This window comes from Ornithorhynchus anatinus, chromosome 18 (genome assembly GCF_004115215.2).
Source record: "Ornithorhynchus anatinus isolate Pmale09 chromosome 18, mOrnAna1.pri.v4, whole genome shotgun sequence".
In the NCBI taxonomy this organism is placed as follows: domain Eukaryota; kingdom Metazoa; phylum Chordata; class Mammalia; order Monotremata; family Ornithorhynchidae; genus Ornithorhynchus; species Ornithorhynchus anatinus.
Window position 1 is genome coordinate 2,953,246 of NC_041745.1, and position 18,033 is coordinate 2,971,278.

The following is an 18,033-nucleotide window of genomic DNA, read 5'->3' on the forward strand; positions in this document are numbered from 1 at the left end:
TCTATTTATCTATTTTGATGCTACTGATGTCTATCTACTCGTTTTGTTCTGTCGTCTGCTTCCCCCTTCTAGATTATGAGCCTGTTGTTGGGTAGGGATTGCCGAATTGTACTTTCCAAGTGCTTAGTGCTCTGCACGGAGAAAGTGTTCAATAAATATCACTGAATGAATTAAATGAATGAACCTCTCTCCTCCCTAATTCCTCCTCCCTAGCTCTTCCGGCCCGGTCCGGTCCGTAGCTTGGTCAGCTGGAGGGGGAAACCCCTTCATTTAACCGACATCTCATCCCCACCCCTCCAGCCACGTTTGGCTCCCGGGTCCCTCCCGTGACCCCTTTCCGTGACCCCGGGTTCGGAGCTCCAGAGAGAGGGTCCTGGGGAGAGGAGGACCGGACTCCCAGACAGCCTGTTGCACCAGCCCACAGGCCCGCTATCACGAGGGTGGTCGCCTTGAGATATCTGGGAAAGCCCTTCCTTCCTCAAAAAAAAAAACCAAACCCTCCAGCTGCTAGGCTTTCCAGACCTCTTCCTCCCCCCACCTCTCTGGATTCCCCCCGGGGAGAGCCACGGCAGTCTATAAGTCAAAAGGAAACTATTTTTCCAGACTGCTCCGGTCAGAGACCCAGCCGGGGGCCCCAGGAACCCATTTCTGCTCCCTCCGCCTCTGACCTCATCCACCGGAAGGAAGATTCCGTAATGGAAAACAGCTGTCTCCCTGAGGAAGGAGCAGGAAGTGGGAGAAGGAGGGTGGGCTTGGCGGGGAAGGCTTCTGGGAATCAGCAGGTCCTTCCTGGGGGTGGGGCCCTCAAACCGACTCCCCCAAATCTTTTGCTAGAAATACTTTGGATTGTGGCAGAACCCAGTCAGGTCCCTGGGTTAAGAGCCCCAGCCCAGCCTGACAAAGGGGACCTCCATCAATCGATCGGTAGTATTTCTTGATGATGATGGTGTCTGTTGAGCATTTACCTCACCCCAGGTACCGTAATAAGGGCTGGGGTGAGTCCAAGCGAATCGGGTTGGACACGGTCCCCGTCCCACGTGGGGCTCACGGTCTCAATCCCCATTTTACAGATGAGGGAACTGAGGCCCGGAGAAGTGAAGCGACTTGCCCAGGGTCCCAGAGCAGACAAGTGGCGGAGTCTGGATTAGAACCCATGACCTTCTGACTCCCCGGCCCACGCTCTACCCACTAGACCGTGCTGCTTCTCGAGCACTTACGGATCGTAGACCCCTCGACTAAGCGTTTGGGAGTGTGAGCCCATTGTTGGGCAGGGATTGTCTCCTTCTGTTGCCGAATCGTACATTCCAAGCGCTTAGGACAGTGCTCGGCACCCAGTAAGCGCTCAAATAAATACGATTGAAAGAATGAATGAATGAGTCACCAGACGAGATTTCCTGCTGACAATCTAACTAGGGAAAGGAACTTCGAAATAATATATCCACCGGAGGAAGGAAAAGTTATCTAAGCATGAGTTAGCGTCTGCTGCTACGTACCAAAGTGCTGTGGTTGTGTGTTGTGTTGTGTGGGTGCCCAAATGAATAGTTGATGCTGAAGTGGAAGTTGAGAGAAGAGCAGCTAAGGGGGGCAGACTTCCTGGAGGAAGTGTGACTTGAAAATGTCTCTGTAAATGCAGATAATCTGGTGGATTTGAGGACCGAGGTCCTCAGCCTAAGGGTCTAAAGGAAATCAAGTTGCAAAGTTAAGACAGATTAGGCGACCATTACTTCCGAATAATAATAGGAATCACTGTGGTGTTTGTTAAGCATTTACTATGAACCAAGCCCCGGGATAGTAGATAAGCAGTCCCTCAGGGGGCTCACAATAGAAGGGAAGAGCAGGAGTCATTCCAGCGCTTAGAACAGCGCCTGGCACATAATAAATGATAATTATGGTATTTGTTAAGCGCTTACTATATGCCAAGCATTGTTCTAAGCAGCTGGATTAAATACAAGGTAATCAGATTGTCCCACGTGGGGCTCACAGTCTCAATCCCCATTTTACAGATGAGACAACTGAGGCCCAGAGAAGTTTTAAGTGACTTGCCCAAGGTCACACAGCAGACAAGTAGACGAAACCGGGATTAGAAACCACCACCTCTGACTCCCAAGCCCGTGTTCTTGCCACTGGACCGTGCACCTCCTCCTAATAAGCGCTTAACAAACATCATTATGTTGATCATCCCCGTTTTTGCAGATGGTAAAACTGAGGCCCGGGAAAGTTGTGGTTTGCTGAAAGTCACACAGCAGGCAACCGGTGGATCCGGGATTAGAACCCAGGCCTCCTGACTCCTAAGCCGGGGCTCTTTCTTTCCACTGCTTCTCTCCACACCCCCACACAAGTCTTGTTGCTCCGCACGGCCCGATCTGTCAGGGCTATGACCGCAAAGCCGACAGAAAGTTTTGTAAATAAGTGCCAAGTCAGAGACACGTCGGGGCCCTCTGGCCGCTGGCTGAACACCTCCGGCCCAGCTCCCGGCCCTTTCTGTCAGTCTGGAAGGGCACAAACTGACTCAGAAGGAAGGATGACACCGAGTGACCAAATGACTCATCAGTGCAACTCCTTTCCCCCTCCCCCAGTCTTCCTCAGACTGAATTTCTGGAAAATTTCCTATCCAAGCTCCAGCGCCACCCATCCCTCCTCTTCATCTGGGAAGCCCCAGGCACGGTCTGCCCCAAGAGACTGGGGACGGAGGATGGAGGCACCGTCTTTGCCCTCCGAGAAGCCAGGCAAGCGGCCTCCATCTTGTGACCACGGCCTTTTCCTCCCTCCAAAACTGGAACAAAGATAACCACACTTTACTTTTCCTTTTCATGTGGTTCCGTTGGCAGGCACGCCCTTGGCTTGCCCTGGGTTCCTCTTGGGTCCCGTCTCTCATGGCAAGGCACTCGCTGAGGTCCAAACTTGCTCTTCCTGCCCCATCCCTTCCCCCCTCGCCTTCCTGAGGATCTGGAAGAATGTAAAATCTAGTCATAAACCACAGTCTCTTATCCTTCCTGGGCCTCTTTCGCCTAGCCCGTCCTCTCAGCTACGTTGCTATCGAACAGGACAGCTAATAATAATAAAAATGGCATTTGGTAAGCACTTACTAGGTGCCAAGCACTGTTCTGATCGCTGGGGAAGATACAGGGTAATCAGGTTGACCCACGTGGGGCTCACAGTCTTCATCCCCGTTTTACCGGTGAGGTAGCTGAGGCCCAGAGAAGTGAAGCGACTTGCCCGAAGTCACACAGCTGACAAGTGGTGGAGCCGGGATTAGAACTCACGACCTCTGACTCCCAAACCTGGGCTTGTTTCTGCTAAATCTCGCCGCTTCTCTAATCTGTCGGTCCCAAAGTTCAGCTACGGTCCCATCACCGTTTCCTCGCAGGGCGCTTTTTTTGGTCAAAGAGCAGGCAGGTCAGCCTTGGACAAGAGGACAGAGTCCCCATTATAGTTCAAGCTCCTTGAGGGCTGGGAACCTGTCCCGTCTCTCTGTTACACTTTTCCAAGTATCCGGTACAGTCCTTTATACCCAGGACCCTTACAGTCAGGACCCCCTCTTACTACTAGAGCCCTAGTGCCGTGAATAATAATAATAATAATAATAATAATAATAATAATAATCTGAGGTATTTGTTAGGTACTTACTATATGCCAAACACTGTACTAAGCGCCAGGATAAGGTCTAATCAAGTCCCACATGGGGCTCACATTCTAAGAAAGAGGGAGAACAGGTGGCAAATACCCATTCTGCAGATGAGGGTACAGAAATGTGAATTGACTTGCCCAGGGTGATACTGGGCTTCGAATGCCCCCACCCCCAGCCAACGTTTAGGAGACCCAGTTTAATGATGGTGGTCCTGGTGAAGATGGTGACCTGTCCCCTCCAGCTGGGTCTAGCTCCCAAAGGCCACCCCGTCCCCAAGCCGGTCGCCCCCTCGGCCTCTCGGTCCATCGGAGCCATTGGCCTCTTGTCTTCCCGCTGTCGAAGGCCTGCTTACCAGCCCGAAAACACTTCTTCACATCTCTTTCCTGTTCTCTCTCCCTAGATGGTATCTCCCCTGCCCCTCAGCCTCCGCCGAGCTAGTTCTCTTCCCCACTGATGCGATGAGGGGAGATAGGGCCCGGCCCCCTGCCAACAGGGACAGGCCGAGTCGGGGCAGGTGGTGGGGGACGAGTTCCTCCCGTCCTCCTTCCCCTCCCGGGTCCCCTGGATCGGGCGGTGGCCGATGGCAGCAGTTGGTAAGCACCTCCGGCCCTCTCCTCCTCCCCGTAACATCGTTGGCCCGGAGCTCTCTGTCCCGGAATCTTTGGAGTCGCCTCCCCTCCCTCCCCAGCCACCCCACAGGTCCAGGCCAACTACTCATTAGCGGCTTACCCGGCCCAGTTCACAGGAGAAACCGAGACTGGGAGAGTGGCCCGGTGCCCTGCCCACGGGGCCCCACACACCCCACACTTTAGCTTTCGGGTTCGCACTCCGGGGCCGCAGCCTCCGAACTCAAGGTCGCTGCCTGCTGCTGCTGCGGGCTCCCCTCCGTCCCCCTCCTGCCGGTCCCGGACCAGTGAGCCGGAGGCTCTCTCTCAGCCCGATCTCCGGCCACGATTCCCATCCTGGGCAGATGGCTCCCAACAAGGCTGAGAAATGGTCTGCTTCCAAGCCCCTGGGGCAGGGCGTGATGAAATGCCTGGCTGCACCCAAGCAAAGAACCTGCTTGCCTCTCAGGAAACCAGGCGGGGATGAGGAGGGGGAAGCTGAGGGAGAGAAGGGGCAGGAGGTCGGCAGGATGGAGATCCCGGAGATTTCTCCCAGTATCTCTCGGGGGGGCTGCTCTCCAGGGAACCGTCGAGGGGTCTGGAAAAGATGCCAGTGCCCAGCCCAGGCCCCAGGGCTCGACGCCGATTGCCACGACGAGGCCAGCTTATACCAGCTGCCAACCCTGGGCTTTCCCCAAAATGGAGGGTCTTTCCAGACCTCTTCTTTTCTGCCATCCTCCAAAACCCCACTTCCCTAACTCCTTCCCTGCCTTGGACCCCAGCTCCCTCCCTGAACCTCTTTGTAAGAGCCGGGGGTGCCAGCCTGGATCGGAAGAGCTCTGACCCTCAGGAGCCCAGGTTGCAAGTCAGCGTCTCTGCCTACCACAGGGGCATCCAGGGAGCGGAGCCAAAGAAAGTCCGAATCCCTCTCGCTCACTGAGACTATCGCCCTGCTTGACTCTTTCCGGGAAGAATCCCGATCTCCTTGCTTCTTTATGGGATGAAGGCCGGGACAGTGGGTAACACACCCACCCGCCCACTCCTTGCTGGGGTCTGGGGTGCTCAAGTGGTTCAGGGGGGGAGATGCCCCACTCCCCTCGGCTCTGCAGCACCCTCCAGGGTAGGAGGTGAAAGCCAGGGAATCGAGCGTTGAATAAAGTGCTCTGCACCCAGTAAGGGCTCGGTAAATACCACTGATCGATTCCCCGCCTTCCTCAGCCGTTCCAGCCTGGCACTCACCTAGTAACTGCTCCACAGCCTAGTTCCCACATAGAGGAGAGGGGAAGGGCGGGAAAGGAAGAGGAAAAAGAAGGCCGGGCCCGCACACCCTGCCCCATCGCTTAGCAACACCTGCAACATACACCGCTCGGGGCCCTGCCCACCCGCCACCCACCTTCCTCTCTGCCAGGCCCTGCCGGGCCCGTGGCGAGCACGGAGAAGGGAGGCTGGCAGGTGAGAGAGGGCGGGTGACTCAGGAACCCTGAGAGAAGGAGGGAGGAAGGGAGGAAGGGAGGGAGGGGCAGAGGCAGTTTCGGGAGAGCGGGGTCAGCCCAGATCAGAGAGTAGATTGCCCCTCTGCGGGGGAGGAGAAGAGCCGGTTTGGAGGACGGGGGGGGGGGTGGAAAGTCCGGGACAGGGGAGGTGTGGGGCAGCGGTACTCAAAAGGTAAGAGAGGTGGAGGAGAGCAGATGAGGGCAGGCGGGAGGGAGATGATGATGATAATAATACTAATAACTGTGGTATGTAAACACTTACTATGTGCCAGGCACTGTACTAAGCGCTGAGTGTCCCTGTCCCACACAGGGCTCACAGTCTTAATCCCCATTGTCCGAAAGAGGCAAATGAGGCCCAGAGAAGTGAAGTGACTGGCAGATCTGCAGCCAGGGGATCGGGGGGGGGGGGGGCACTGGACGGAAAGGAAAGGCAAAGGGCATCGGGCTGAGGCGGGGTAGAGAGGGCTACGGTGCCCAGGGGCACAGGCTGGAGGCAGGCAGTGCCCCAAAGCTAAGAGGGGAAGGAGGTGGCCACTTCAGAGCAGGTGAGAGAGCTGTTCCTTCACCGGGGTAGAATGCCAATCAGACCGGGCTTGCTCGGGTACCCACTGCGAGCATGGGGGGGAACTGCGGCTTAGGGTGATGGAGTCTCCGTGTGCCGGGGGGAACTGACTCGTGTGACGGACCCCAGGACACCAACCGGTAAGAAGCTCAGCCAGAGTTTGGCCCCAGGAGTCTCAAGCAGGTGGGACTCTGGAGGTGGGGGGAGGGCGAGGTAGCCAGGAGAGGTCAGAGTGGGGGAAGAGGGGGGAACAAGGGGCGGGGAAGGTGCGGTCCAACCCCTTCACCCACTTGCTCCCCTCCCCTGCAAGGACGGACGGACACACACACAAATTCCCCTTGCAGATCTGGCCCGGGGGGCCCCGGCTCCCCCACGTCGCCATGGCCGAGAAGTCGCTGCCGCCCCAAGCCGCCCCCGCTGAGAACCTCCCCTCCCCGGAGGCCTCCTCCGAGAAGCCCACCGAGGGCCTGGAGGGTTCCCGACCCCCCGCCCGCCGGGCCTCCCTGGTTCTGGAGACCCCGGTCCAGCCCCCAGCCAGGTTGCGCGGCATCGAGGAGGAGGCCCGGCCGGGCCCACCCATCTCCCGCCGTGGCTCCCTGCTGGCCGGACCCCCCCCCGGTCGCCGCGGGACCCCCCTTTTCCCGCCGGAGCTCGCTGGCGGGCCCGGGGGCGGGGGGCCGGCGGCCATCCCTGGGGGCCTGGCCCCCGCCCCCGGGGACCCGGGTCAGCTTCTCGGGGCTGCCGCTGCCGCCCGGCCCGCCGGCCCCCTGCGAGAACACGTACCGGACGGGGCCCGAGCCGGGCGGGCGCTGGAACCCCGAGCGGGCGCAGCGGGCGCTGGAGGCGGCGCTGGCCGGCTCCCTGGGCGAGGCCCGCTACTCGGCCCCGGCGGCCGGTCCCCTGGCCCGGAGCCTGTGCGAGCTGGTGCGGGCCCGGCTGCGGGAGCTGAGCCCGCCCCGCTACAAGCTGGTGTGCAGCGTGGTGCTGGGGCCGCGGGCCGGCCAGGACCTCCGCGTGGCCAGCCGGGCGCTCTGGGACCCCGCCAACGACGGCCTGGCCTCCGCCTCCTTCGCCAACGCCTCGCTCTTCGCCGTGGCCACCGTGCACGGCCTATACCGCGAGTGACCGGCTCGGGGGAAATAAAAGAATGAAGCCAACCGCCGGTGAGAGCGACCCTCTCCGTGGCTGAGTCGGGGGGCGCAGAGGGGCTGGGCAGGATCTCCGTTCGAGCGGCTCCCCCGCCATCCCTCCCGTGTAAGAGGAGACCTGTTCTTTCAACTTCATCCAAGGGGCTCTCCCCTCACGCTCATTTGACATACATGGGGGTGGGGGAGTTCCCCAGTGCCGTCTCCCAGCCTGGTCAGCTTTGGTCATTCCTTCCCCATCCGGGAGGCCGGTGGAGGGGGGGGGAGGGGGGCCACCCCTACCCGGGAAATTTAAGGGAACTTCCCCACCCCTTCTCTATTCTGGATTGACTAACGGGGTGCAGGGGAGCTGGAGGGAGGCGGGGAGGGATCCCCAGGTGGGCGCCGAGGAGAGAAGCCCCCCGGGATCCGGCGACCTGCCCCCCCCAATACCGAGCTTAGGTGCCGCTCCACCAGCGGGCCAAGGTGGCGGGGGGCAGCGAGCTGGGGGACAGCGAGGAAAGGGGAGCACCGGGTTTGTTTTCTGGAAATATTTATTGCGTTACGGGGGCCGGGCCCCGGTCGAAGGCAGCCTCTCTGCCCAATAAATAACCAAACTTGGACAATAAATAAAAATCCATAAATAACCATCGGGGCCGGGACCGCCCTCCCCACAGCCCGGTAGAGGCGGCTCGGGGGGGCAACAACTGAGACCGGCAAAGGGGGGGAAGGGGGCACTGCCCCCCGTGGGAAGCCCCTCTGGCTCTCTGCGCCTTGGACTGTGGCTGCCTGGCCACAACCTCTCGGGCGCAGCTGGTGAGGCTCACAGAGCGGCCCATCCCCAAAATATTTTCGGATCCAGAGCCCGAAGACCTCACTGAAGCAGCCGCAGGCCTCGGGAATGGCTAGTGGTCAGCGCCCCGGGGGGCAGGGAGGCTGCAGCCTCTGTTTTCCGGCCCTGCCCCCCAGGTGCGGGCGGAACAGCAGCCTGGAGCCCAGAAATCATCGTCATCGTCAAAGTAGTGGTAATCCGTCCGTCCACCCCGCTCGGGACGGCACAGGCTTCCGTTGGCCCCCGGGCTGGCTAAAGGAACATTTTGGGTTTCTTGTTTTTGGCATCGGTAGGGCGGCGGGGAGGACGGAAGGTGCGGGAACAAAGCGAAAATGCCCCAGCAGGGGCAGCTCTCGCCCCTCCTCCAGAACGGCCCGCCCAGGCGAGGGGCCCAGGCCGGGCCCCCATCTCAGAGGACGGCGGGGGCAGCAGCTCGGATACCGAAAATCATCGCCCCCCCCGTGGAGCTCAGAGGTCAGAGGTCAAAGCCCCGAGCAGCCCGGGGCCGGGGAGAGGCGGGCCGATCGCCGGGGCCGAGCCAAAGAGGCACAAGCCCAGGTCCGTGGTGCGGCCCGGGCCGCGGTCGCCTCTGAGCACCGGCTAGGCACGTGGAGAGGAGGGTCGGGTCGCTCTCCCTCCCGCGGGGGTCCGGGTCCTAGGAGCCGCTCCGCTCCCGCAGCAGCCGCAGGATATAGCGCAGCCGCTGCTGCAGGTCGGGAGAGCAGCCGCGCTGCTGCAGGTGGGCCGCCTTGTAGGTGAAGGCACTGCGGTCGCGGGCCACGTAGGTGACCAGCAGCGGCTCCCAGCCGCTCAGGATCACCTTCGTGTGGTCGATGTAGAAGTTCACCTGCAACACACGCCGACCGTCATTTATCTGTCGACGTTAACGTCGCCCTCCCCGGCTCTAGACGCTATAAGCTCTCCGCGGGCAGGGAACGGGTCCGGCTGCGGTTCTGTCGTACTCTCCCAAGCGCTACGGCGAGCGCTCGGTAGAAGCCATCGAAGGAACACACGCCCGGGGAGGGGTGGTCCCGTCGGGCCGTGCGGGGGGCCTCTCCCCCCCGTCTCCCCCGCGGGAGAGGTGCCTCGACCGCCCCGGGCCCTCACCTGAACGGTGCCGTCACTGAACAGCATCAGCAGGGCCTGGTCCGTCTTGATCCACTGCAGGAGCAGGGGAGGGGGCAGCTCCGTCTCATCCACGCTGGGCAGGTCTCCGCCCTGAGAGCCACGACGCGCCGTAAGCCCCCGCTCCACGGCTGCCCCGGAAGCCCACCGTACCCCTGGCGCCCGCCCGGCCCCGGGCCGTCCCACCCACCTTCAGGAGGTGCCGCTCCATGTAGGAGGCGAAGTAGTTCAGGACGCTGAGCTGGGCCTCCAGCTGCTCGGGCACGGCCCCCACGGGGAAGGAGAAATGCTTGCTGTTGGTCAGGTTGTAGTGCACGGTCCTGGGGAGGAAGAGAGGCGGCCGGTCGGAGGTCACGCCCCTCCCACCCCATCCGACGGCCGCCCCCCGAGGAGATTTCGGGGGCAGAGGGGGTCCCGCCCTCCTCCTCCTCTCCGCGGGGCCGGGTCTCCCGCCCCTCCGGCCCTAGCGGGGGTCCCGCCACTCACTTCTTGTTGGCCGACAGGGCCATGTGGGTGCCGTCGTTGAAGAGCACGGCCACGCGGCGGCTCGACAGCTGGTAGCCGAAGCCGAACTTGTTAGAGTAGTCGACCCACTTGCTGACCCAGACCAGCCGCTCCGACTGGGCCAGGGGCGCCGGGTTCCTCTCGGCTGGAAGGGGGGGAAGCGGGGAGATAGGATGAGCTGGAGAAGAGGGGCGGGAGACCCGCCCCCCGAGAGCACCAAGCCGCCTCTTCCGGCCCAGGTTCCCTCTCCCCAAGCACCTGGGGGCATGAAGGCGAGGCAGGTTCTGAGGCTCCAGATGGCCGACTCCATGACCATGGCCGCTGTGACGCATTCTTCAAACGCTGCGCGGACGGGGAGGGGAGAGCGGGGCGTCAACGAGGGCCTTCCCGAACCCCCCAGCGAGCCCCCAGAGTCCGGCCCGAGAGAGCCGCTCGCCCCGCTCCCCGCCGGCGCCCCCGAGCCACTCACCATCGCAGCTGCTGGCCAGTGTTCCCCGGGCGGAGCCGGATTTCCGAAAGCTGTCCTCGGGTGGGGTCTCGGCCAGGCTGGGGGACGCCAGGCCCGGCGGGGCAGGGGTCTGGTGGGGGACGGGGAAGGAGGAGAGTTTAATTTCTCCGGGAGAGGTGCCGGGCTCGGGGTGGGGAGGGGCGGGAGATGGGCCGTCTCCGGGCAGGAAGGGCAGCGGCTAAACGAAGCTCCAATTAGCCTAACGAGGCTGGACGCCCCAACAGTTCCGGCCCCTTTCATCCCCATCGGCTTCCCTAAACAGCCCGGGGGCGAGTCAGACCCAGGTGTCCCGGCACCCAGCAGCAGCCCCATTCCCGCCTGGGGTGGCCCCGCGAGGGCTGGGGCTCCTCACCTCGGGGCGGTCCGCGTCCTTGGAGTTGTTCTGCGGGCAGATGGAGGTGTGCAGGAGCCCCGTCACCAGGCGGGAGACCTCGTCCCGCTCCTCGGGGGGGGCCTTCTTACCTAAGGGGGGACACCAGGTCACGCTCAGGGACCCCTCCCACCCCCAGGGGAGGCGGCAGCAGAGAGGACAAGACGACGAGGGGGCGGAGAGAGAGAGACACTATCCCGGGATCGCTAGGGCTTCACCCCGGCTCCAACCCAGAGGGCCGAACTCCCGCAGGGAGACACCCCAGCCATGCCGGTCCCTCACGGGGGGCCCGGGGACGACCCCCCCCCCGGGCCTGGCAGAGCCCGGTGACAGGGGCGGGTCCTGGAGAACGATGCACCAGGCCTGAATCCCAGAGCCCCTCCCAGCTCGGGCACGACCCTCCCCGCCCCGGCTCCAGGGTTGTCGGTGCGGTATCGCTCCGCAAGCCCGCTCTTGAGAGAAAAGGGAACAGAAAACGCACTTACTTTTGCTTTTCTTTCTGCCGAACAGACTCTTGGTGACTTTAGCAAAGAGGCTCTTGGCTGGGTTGGGGGGGGTCAGGTCGGGGACCATCACGCAGCTGCTGGGGGGTAGCTTGTCCGGGGTGTAGCCCTGCAGAGGGGAGAGGAGAGGGCTCAGGCTGGCAGCCCGGACGAGGGCCCGGGCCCCAACTCCCACCCCCGTACGGGACAGGGACTAGGGAGTCCTGGGTTCTAGTCCCAGCTCGGCACCACGGCCCGCCGCGAGACGTAAAAACCGGTCGTATCACCGCCCCGGGTGTCGGTCTCCCCATTCGTAGGCGAGAAGAAGCCGTGAGGCCTAACGGAAGCAGCGTGGCCTAGTGCACGGAGCCCGGGCCTGGGAGTCTAAAGGACCTGGTTTCCGACCAGCTCCGCCACTTGTCCGCTGGGTGACCTTGGCTAAGTCGCTTCACTTCTCTATACCTCAGTTCCCTCGTCTGAAAAATGGGGATTAAGACCGGGAGCCCCGTGTGGGACAGGGACTGCGGCCGACCCGAATACCTCGCACCCACCCCGGCGCTTAGGCCCAGTGCCTGGTACGCAGTAAGCGCTTACAGACACCGTAAAAAAATTGATAAATGAAATATCTCGGCTCTCCCTCCCTCTTAGGCCGGGAGCCCCGGGTGGGATCTGACGCTCTCTCATCTTCCCCAGTGCTCGGCGCAGAGTAGGCCCGTAACGCTGTCGTGGACGGGACCCCCGCACACACCCCGAGGAGCAGCTGCAGCGGAGGCAGGGGCGGCCCCCATCCTGACCCCCAGGGGCCGCAGTAAGAGGCAGGAAGTTCTCGGCCCGGGACAGAACAGCTCCCCTCCTCCCCTGTAGATCTTCCAGGATGGACCCCCGCCCCCTCCCCCAGTGAGTGGCTCCGCAAAGACCCCACCGGGCCCGAGTCCCCATCACCTCCCCGGACAACGGCCGGGCGGAGGGCCAACAGGGTCACCCCAGGGCCGGGGACCCGGGTTTGGGCGGGGGGACGAGGGGGGCCCGCCGGCCGGACCTTGGCGAAGAAGTCGTGGCGCAGGATCTCGTCCAACGTGAGGCGCTCTTGGGGGTGGCGCTTGAGGATGGCGGCGATGAGCTGGCGGGCGGGGGTGGAGAGGGCGGCGGGCAGCGTGTAGTGCACCTGCTTGATGCAGCGGTACGTCTCCTTCAGGTCGGACGTCTCAAAGGGGGGGCTGCCGCACAGCAGCGTGTACCTGACGGGGAAGGGGGGGGGGGTCGCGGTGAGGCCGCTGCTCTGGGTACCTCGCCCCACGCCCCAGAAACGTAGGATCCCATCCCACCACAACGGGTGGGGGAGAGAGGACGGTGACTCCTCTCCCCTGAAGAGCAAGGGGTACCCCGGAAGTCAATCCTGGCACCCGCCCCCTCAGTTTCCCCACTGGAGCAGAACAAATAATATTTCTGGTATCTGTTAAGCGCTCGCGGTGTGCCAGGCACTGTATTAAGCGCTGAAGTGAGGGGGTGGGGGAGAGGAGGAGGTCGCAGACCAAAAACTCAGCTCTCCCTTCGGGTTCATGTTCCCTCCCCGCCCGCCAGCCCCAGCTGGAAGGGGACAGGAAGGCCCGTGGCTAGGCCTCGGGGACCGACGCGGAGCGCGGCGGATACCAGAGACCGTGCCCCCCTCGACGGCCGCCGAACAAACTTACATGACACAGCCCAGGGACCAGACGTCGGACTCCGGGCCGTGGCCTTGCCGGAGCAGCACCTCCGGAGCCAGGTAGTTAGGGGTCCCGCAGATAGTCCTGAAACGCGAAGAGGTCGTTGGGATCCGGGCCCTCCTCCTCCTCCTCCGCCAACGCGCCTCCCCAGCCCATCCTCTCCCCCTTCCCGTCGGCCCACGGCCTCTCGGAGCCTCCCCCTCTGCCCCCCGCAGAAGACAGAGGGAGGGCCGGGAGGAGGAGACGGGCCCGGGCCCGGACCGGGAGCCCGGAAGACAATGCGACTGTCTGTCAGTCGGAGCCGGATAACACCCCGTTGTCCGGGGGACAATAGGCACAGTGACAGAGAGGCCGCGCGGGTCTCCGGGCCCGGGGAACCTGAGAACGTCCCCGGCCTCCCCCCTCCCTCGCCGGCCCAGCTGCTCTCCCTCCCTCCGCCCCCGGGGGGGGGGGGGGGGGTCCCGCCGACACGGTCCGTCGCCGGCCCGGTCCCGCTTCACCTACTTCTTCCTCTGCTCCACGGGCTCCTGCCGGGCAGCCAGCCCGAAGTCTCCCACCTTCAGCTCCATGTTCTCGTTGATGAAGAAGTTTCCTGGGGAGGGCAACGGGCGGGGCTGGGACCGGAAAACACCCGACCTCCACTCCCTTCCTCTGCCACCCACCGGGAGACGGGCCACCCCCCCCGGCTCCCGCGCCCTCCCCTCGTCCCCCCCCGCCGCCCCTGCCGGGTCCTCACCGAGCTTGAGGTCCCGGTGCAGGATGCCCTTGAGATGCAAGTACTTGAGGCCAGAGATGATCTGTCGGAGGTAGTAACGCACCTCTGGCTCCAGCAGCGTGTGCCGGGCCTTCCATATATGCGCCAGGGACTGGGGCGGGAGGGCAGAGACGGTGAGGGAGAGGGGGAGAGAGACAAAAAGCGTGAAAGACGGGCAGAGGTAGTTTGAGAACCCCGTCCCACAGCAGGCAAGGGGGCAGGGGTGGGCAGATCCTTTCCCGGACCCCAAAGGGTGGAGGAGGGTCAGGGGCCCCTCAAGTCTGGCTCTCCGAATGCCGAACGCGGGCATCGCGGCTGGGCACCCTGACAGCCGGGCGGCACGGAGATGAGCCGGGAACCCACGGAACCGGTCCTCCCCGCCTTAAGAGCCGGAATCCTCCGTCTTTCACCCACCGCCTCCCCGCCCCGGTCGCCATTTGCCCGCAGGTCCCTCGGGGGGTGGGCCCTCCTTAAAGGGGGGGACCCCACTGCCCGCAGGATGGCAGGGGAGCCCCTACCCGGGGCTGGGGAGAATTAACTGGCGGGGGCGGGTAAACTCTCCGCGGGCTGCTTAGTCTCCCCAAATCTCCGTACGGGTTCGTGGTGATAAAACCAGAGAGTGGGGGGGCTCGACGCCCTCTCTTCGGGACCCCCGGCTGAGGGAAGGGGGCGGGGGCCCTCACCTTCCGGCTGCAGAGCTCCAGGAAGATGTAGATGCTGTCGGCGTCTTCGAAATGGTGCGAGAAGCGGACGACGTGGTGGTGGTGCAGGTCTCGGTGCAGCTCGATCTCGTGCAGGATCTGGGACGGGCGAAGACGGCGGACCCCCCCCTCGGTCGGCCGGAGTCACCCGGCACCCTCGCCCGCCCCGGACCCCGGGACCCCCGGGGCACCCACCTTCTCCCTCTGGTGCGGCTTGGCCACCCGGCTGTGGGGGATCACTTTGACGGCGTAGGCGCGACCGCCGCCGGTCTCCGTCATCTCGTAGCACCGAGCGAAGCCTCCCTGGAAGGCAGAGGATAACGACGATAAATAATAACCGTGGCGTGCGGTAAGCGCTTACTAGGCGCCGGGCACCGTGCTAAGCCCCGGGGTGGATACAAGCTAAGCGGGTTGGACACGGTCTCCGTCGCACGGTCTCAATCCCCGTTCCGCAGATGGAGGGACCGAGACGCGGAGAGGCGAAGTGACTCGTCCGAGGGCACGCAGATGGGGCCGAGGCCGGTCGGGACCGGAGGCGGGAGGGGCGGCGGACCGGGCGAGACCCTTCCTCCGTCGCCTCCATCCGTCCGGCTTGAGGTTGGCACCGGAACCCACCCCACGTGGGGCGCGACGTTCCCTGCCTTGGGACCTACTCTGCCCCTTCCGTCCTCCCCCCGGGGCCCGGCCTCCATCCTCCTCTCGGACCCTCTCCCTGCCCCAACGCCCCCACAACCCTCTGCACATAGTAAGCGCTCAATAAATACTTTTGACTGAATAAAGGGGTGGAGGGGCGAGGCCCGGGCCGGAGCACAGTCGAACCCCAGGCCCGGATAAAGCGCTTCGCCCCGGGCTCCTCGCCTAAAAATACTCGCTTCCTCATTCCCCTTCGCCACCCCGTCCCGTCCAGCTCCCCGACCGCGCCCCCGTCCCCCCAAAAGACCCCTTCCGCTTCCCCTGCCCCGGACACGGTGCCGGAATAAAGCGCTCCCCCGATCACGGTAATAATAATAATAATAATAACGGTGGCATTGGGTAAGCGCTCACTACGTGCCCGGCGCTGTTCTATACGCCGGGGTGGGTACGAGGACATCGGGTGGGCCCCACGTGGGGGTCACAGTCCTCATCCCCACTCGGGCCCGCAGCAGTGACTTGCCCGAGGTCCCAGCTGAGAAGCAGCGCGGCTCAGTGGAGCCCGGGGAGTCGGAGGTCATGGGTTCCAATCCCGCTGCGCCGCTTGTCAGCTGGGTGACTTTGGGCCGGTCGTTTCCCTTCTCCGGGCCTCGGTTCCCTCATCTCTTAAATGGGGATGAAGACCGGGAGCCCCACGCGGGACCACCTGATCCCCCTTATCCCCCCCAGCGCTTAGAACAGTGCTCGACCCGGAGGAAGCGCTTAACCAACACCCTCGTCTGTGGGACCGTGGGCAAGTCACTTCACTTCTCTGGGCCTCGGCGACCTCATCCGGAAAATGGGGATTAACTGGGAGCCTCACGAGGGGCAACCTGGTGACCCTGGATCTCCCCCAGCGCTTAGCACGGTGCTCCGCACCTAGGAAGCGCTCAACAAATACCCACCTCATCGCCCTTATCAGGGAGGCGGCGGAATTGGAACCCACGGCCTTCTTTCCTCCCGAGCCACGCTGCTTCTTCCTCTTATTTATCAAGCGCTTGCTAGGTGCGGGGCACTGTCCTGAGCGCTCGGCGCGGACAAATGGGCACCGTCCGAACGGGGGGGGGGGAGAGGGAGGGCAAAACGGAGGAGGGGGGAGGACCACCCGTGGGGGCTGACGCTGCGCTAAGCGCCGGGAGCGTAGCAGAGAAGCAGCGTGGCTCAATGGCAAGAGCCCGGGCTTGGGAGTCAGAGGTCATGGGTTCGAATCCCGGCTCTGCCGCTTAGCCGTGGGACCGCGGGCCGGTCACCTCTCTGGGCCTCAGTGCCCTCATCTGGAAAACGGGGAAGAAGACTGGGAGCCTCCCGTGGGACCACCTGATGACCCTGGATCTCCCCCAGCGCTCAGAGCGGTGCTCGGCACGTAGTAAGCGCTTAAGAAATAGAGAACACGAGGAGTGAGCGGAGGCTGGCGGGGTCCTACCTTGCCCAGCAGGCGACCCCGGGTGTAGGAGCGGCCGGTGCGGGGGTCGGTGAGGAGGCGGCGGGGGTCGGCGGGGGTGGTCTTGGGGGGCCCGGCCCCCGGAGGCACCGGCAGCGGGCGGCGGGCGGCCTCCATGGCGGAGCGTACTGAACGCCACCCGGCCGACTGAGCGCCCGCCCAGGGAATCCCGGACCTTTTTATCAATGAAGGCCCTCCCTGTGACGTCACCGGAGAGGCTCCGCCCCCCTCTGTGGGGGGGGGGCACTCTTAAAGGCGCAGGCCCCCCCCCATCCCCCCCCCCATCCCCTGCCCGGGCCACCAGCGCTGAGAAAATCACTTGTGGCATTTGTGAAGCGCTTGCCAGAATAATAATGTTGCTATCTGTGAAGCGCTTACTAGGTGCAGAGCGCTGTTCTAAGCGCTGGGGCAGATCCAGGGTCAGTGGCAAGAGCCCGGGCTTTGGAGTCCGAGGTCATGAGTTCGAATCCCGGCTCTGCCCCTTGTCAGCTGGGGGAACTGCGGGCAAGTCACTTCACTTCTCTGGGCCTCAGTCACCCCATCTGTCAAATGGGGATGAAGACTGTGAGCCCCACGCGGGACGACCCCAGCGCTTAGAACAGTGCTCCGCACGTAGGAAGCGCTTAACAAATACCAACATTATTATTATTATTCTTAGGTGGTCCCACGGGAGGCTCCCAGGCTTCATCCCCATTTTTACGGATGAGGGAACTGAGGCCCGGAGAATAATAATAATGTTGGTATTTGTTCAGCGCTTACTAGGTGCAGAGCGCCGTTCTAAGCGCTGGGAGAGAGAGACAGGGTCATCAGGTGGTCCCACGTGAGGCGCCCAGGCTTCATCCCCATTTTACAGATGAGGGAACTGAGGCCCAGAGAAGTGACTTGCCCACGGTCACACAGCTAAGTGGCCGAGGTGCGAAGCCCTGGGGGAGATGCAAGGTGATCAGGTTGGCCCACGTGGGGCTCCCGGTTTTAATCCCCATTTGACAGATGAGGAAACTGAGGCCCAGAGAAGGTAAGTGACTGGCCCAAGGTCACACAGCTGAGGTCGGAGCGAGCCGGGGACACCGCCCAACCGGGCCTCGACCTCCCCGCTCCCGGTGCCCTTTTTTGGGCCCTCACGTCCAGGGAGGAAAAGCTGGGGAACAGCCCTCTCTCTGCCTCCTTCATTCCTTCAGGCCTATTTATTGAGCGCCAACTGTGTGCAGAGCACTCGACTCGTCATTCTTTCAGTTCTATTTACTGAGCGCCGACTGTGTGCAGAGCACCGGACTAGTCATTCATTCAGTCCTATTTACTGAGCGCCAACTCTGTGCAGAGCACCGGACTAGTCGTTCCTTCAGTCCTATTGATTGAGCGCCGACTGTGTGCAGAGCACCGGACTAGTCATTCATTCAGTCCTATTTACTGAGCGCCAACTCTGTGCAGAGCACCGGACTAGTCGTTCCTTCAATCCTATTGATTGAGCGCCGGCTGTGCGCAGAGCACCGGACTAGTCGTTCCGTCAGTCCTATTTATTGAGCGCCAACTGG

The 18,033-nt window shown here is 62.9% G+C and overlaps 2 protein-coding genes across 2 annotated transcripts; one reads left to right on the plus strand and one right to left on the minus strand.

The window, feature by feature from the left end:
• Positions 1-6,668: 6,668 nt before the first annotated feature.
• DYNLT4 (dynein light chain Tctex-type 4) lies at positions 6,669-7,413 on the plus strand. Its single transcript, XM_001514806.3, is given in 2 exon segments — positions 6,669-6,893; positions 6,895-7,413. Coding segments are annotated over 2 exon segments (744 nt in total).
• A 535-nt stretch (positions 7,414-7,948) lies between these two features.
• PLK3 (polo like kinase 3) lies at positions 7,949-16,625 on the minus strand. The gene is made up of 15 exons (XM_029046752.2): positions 16,484-16,625; positions 14,587-14,694; positions 14,374-14,490; positions 13,673-13,802; positions 13,441-13,528; positions 12,925-13,020; positions 12,273-12,471; positions 11,237-11,363; positions 10,734-10,843; positions 10,343-10,451; positions 10,132-10,215; positions 9,856-10,018; positions 9,560-9,689; positions 9,352-9,462; positions 7,949-9,091 (listed from the first exon to the last, which is right to left on the minus strand). The coding sequence occupies exons 1-15, from the start codon at positions 16,616-16,618 to the stop codon at positions 8,900-8,902; spliced, it is 1,899 nt and encodes a 632-aa protein (XP_028902585.1). The 5' UTR covers positions 16,619-16,625; the 3' UTR covers positions 7,949-8,899.
• Positions 16,626-18,033: the final 1,408 nt, after the last annotated feature.

Coding starts and splice junctions, on each gene's coding strand:
- PLK3 (XM_029046752.2), bottom strand. CDS start 16,618: ATGGAGGCCGCCCGCCGCCCGCTGCCGGTGCCTCCGGGGGCCGGGCCC. Junction 10,452..10,733: donor AGGACGCGGACCGCCCCGAG/GTGAGGAGCCCC, acceptor GTCCCCCACCAG/ACCCCTGCCCCGCCGGGCCT. Junction 9,463..9,559: donor TGGAGCGGCACCTCCTGAAG/GTGGGTGGGACG, acceptor CGTGGCTCTCAG/GGCGGAGACCTGCCCAGCGT.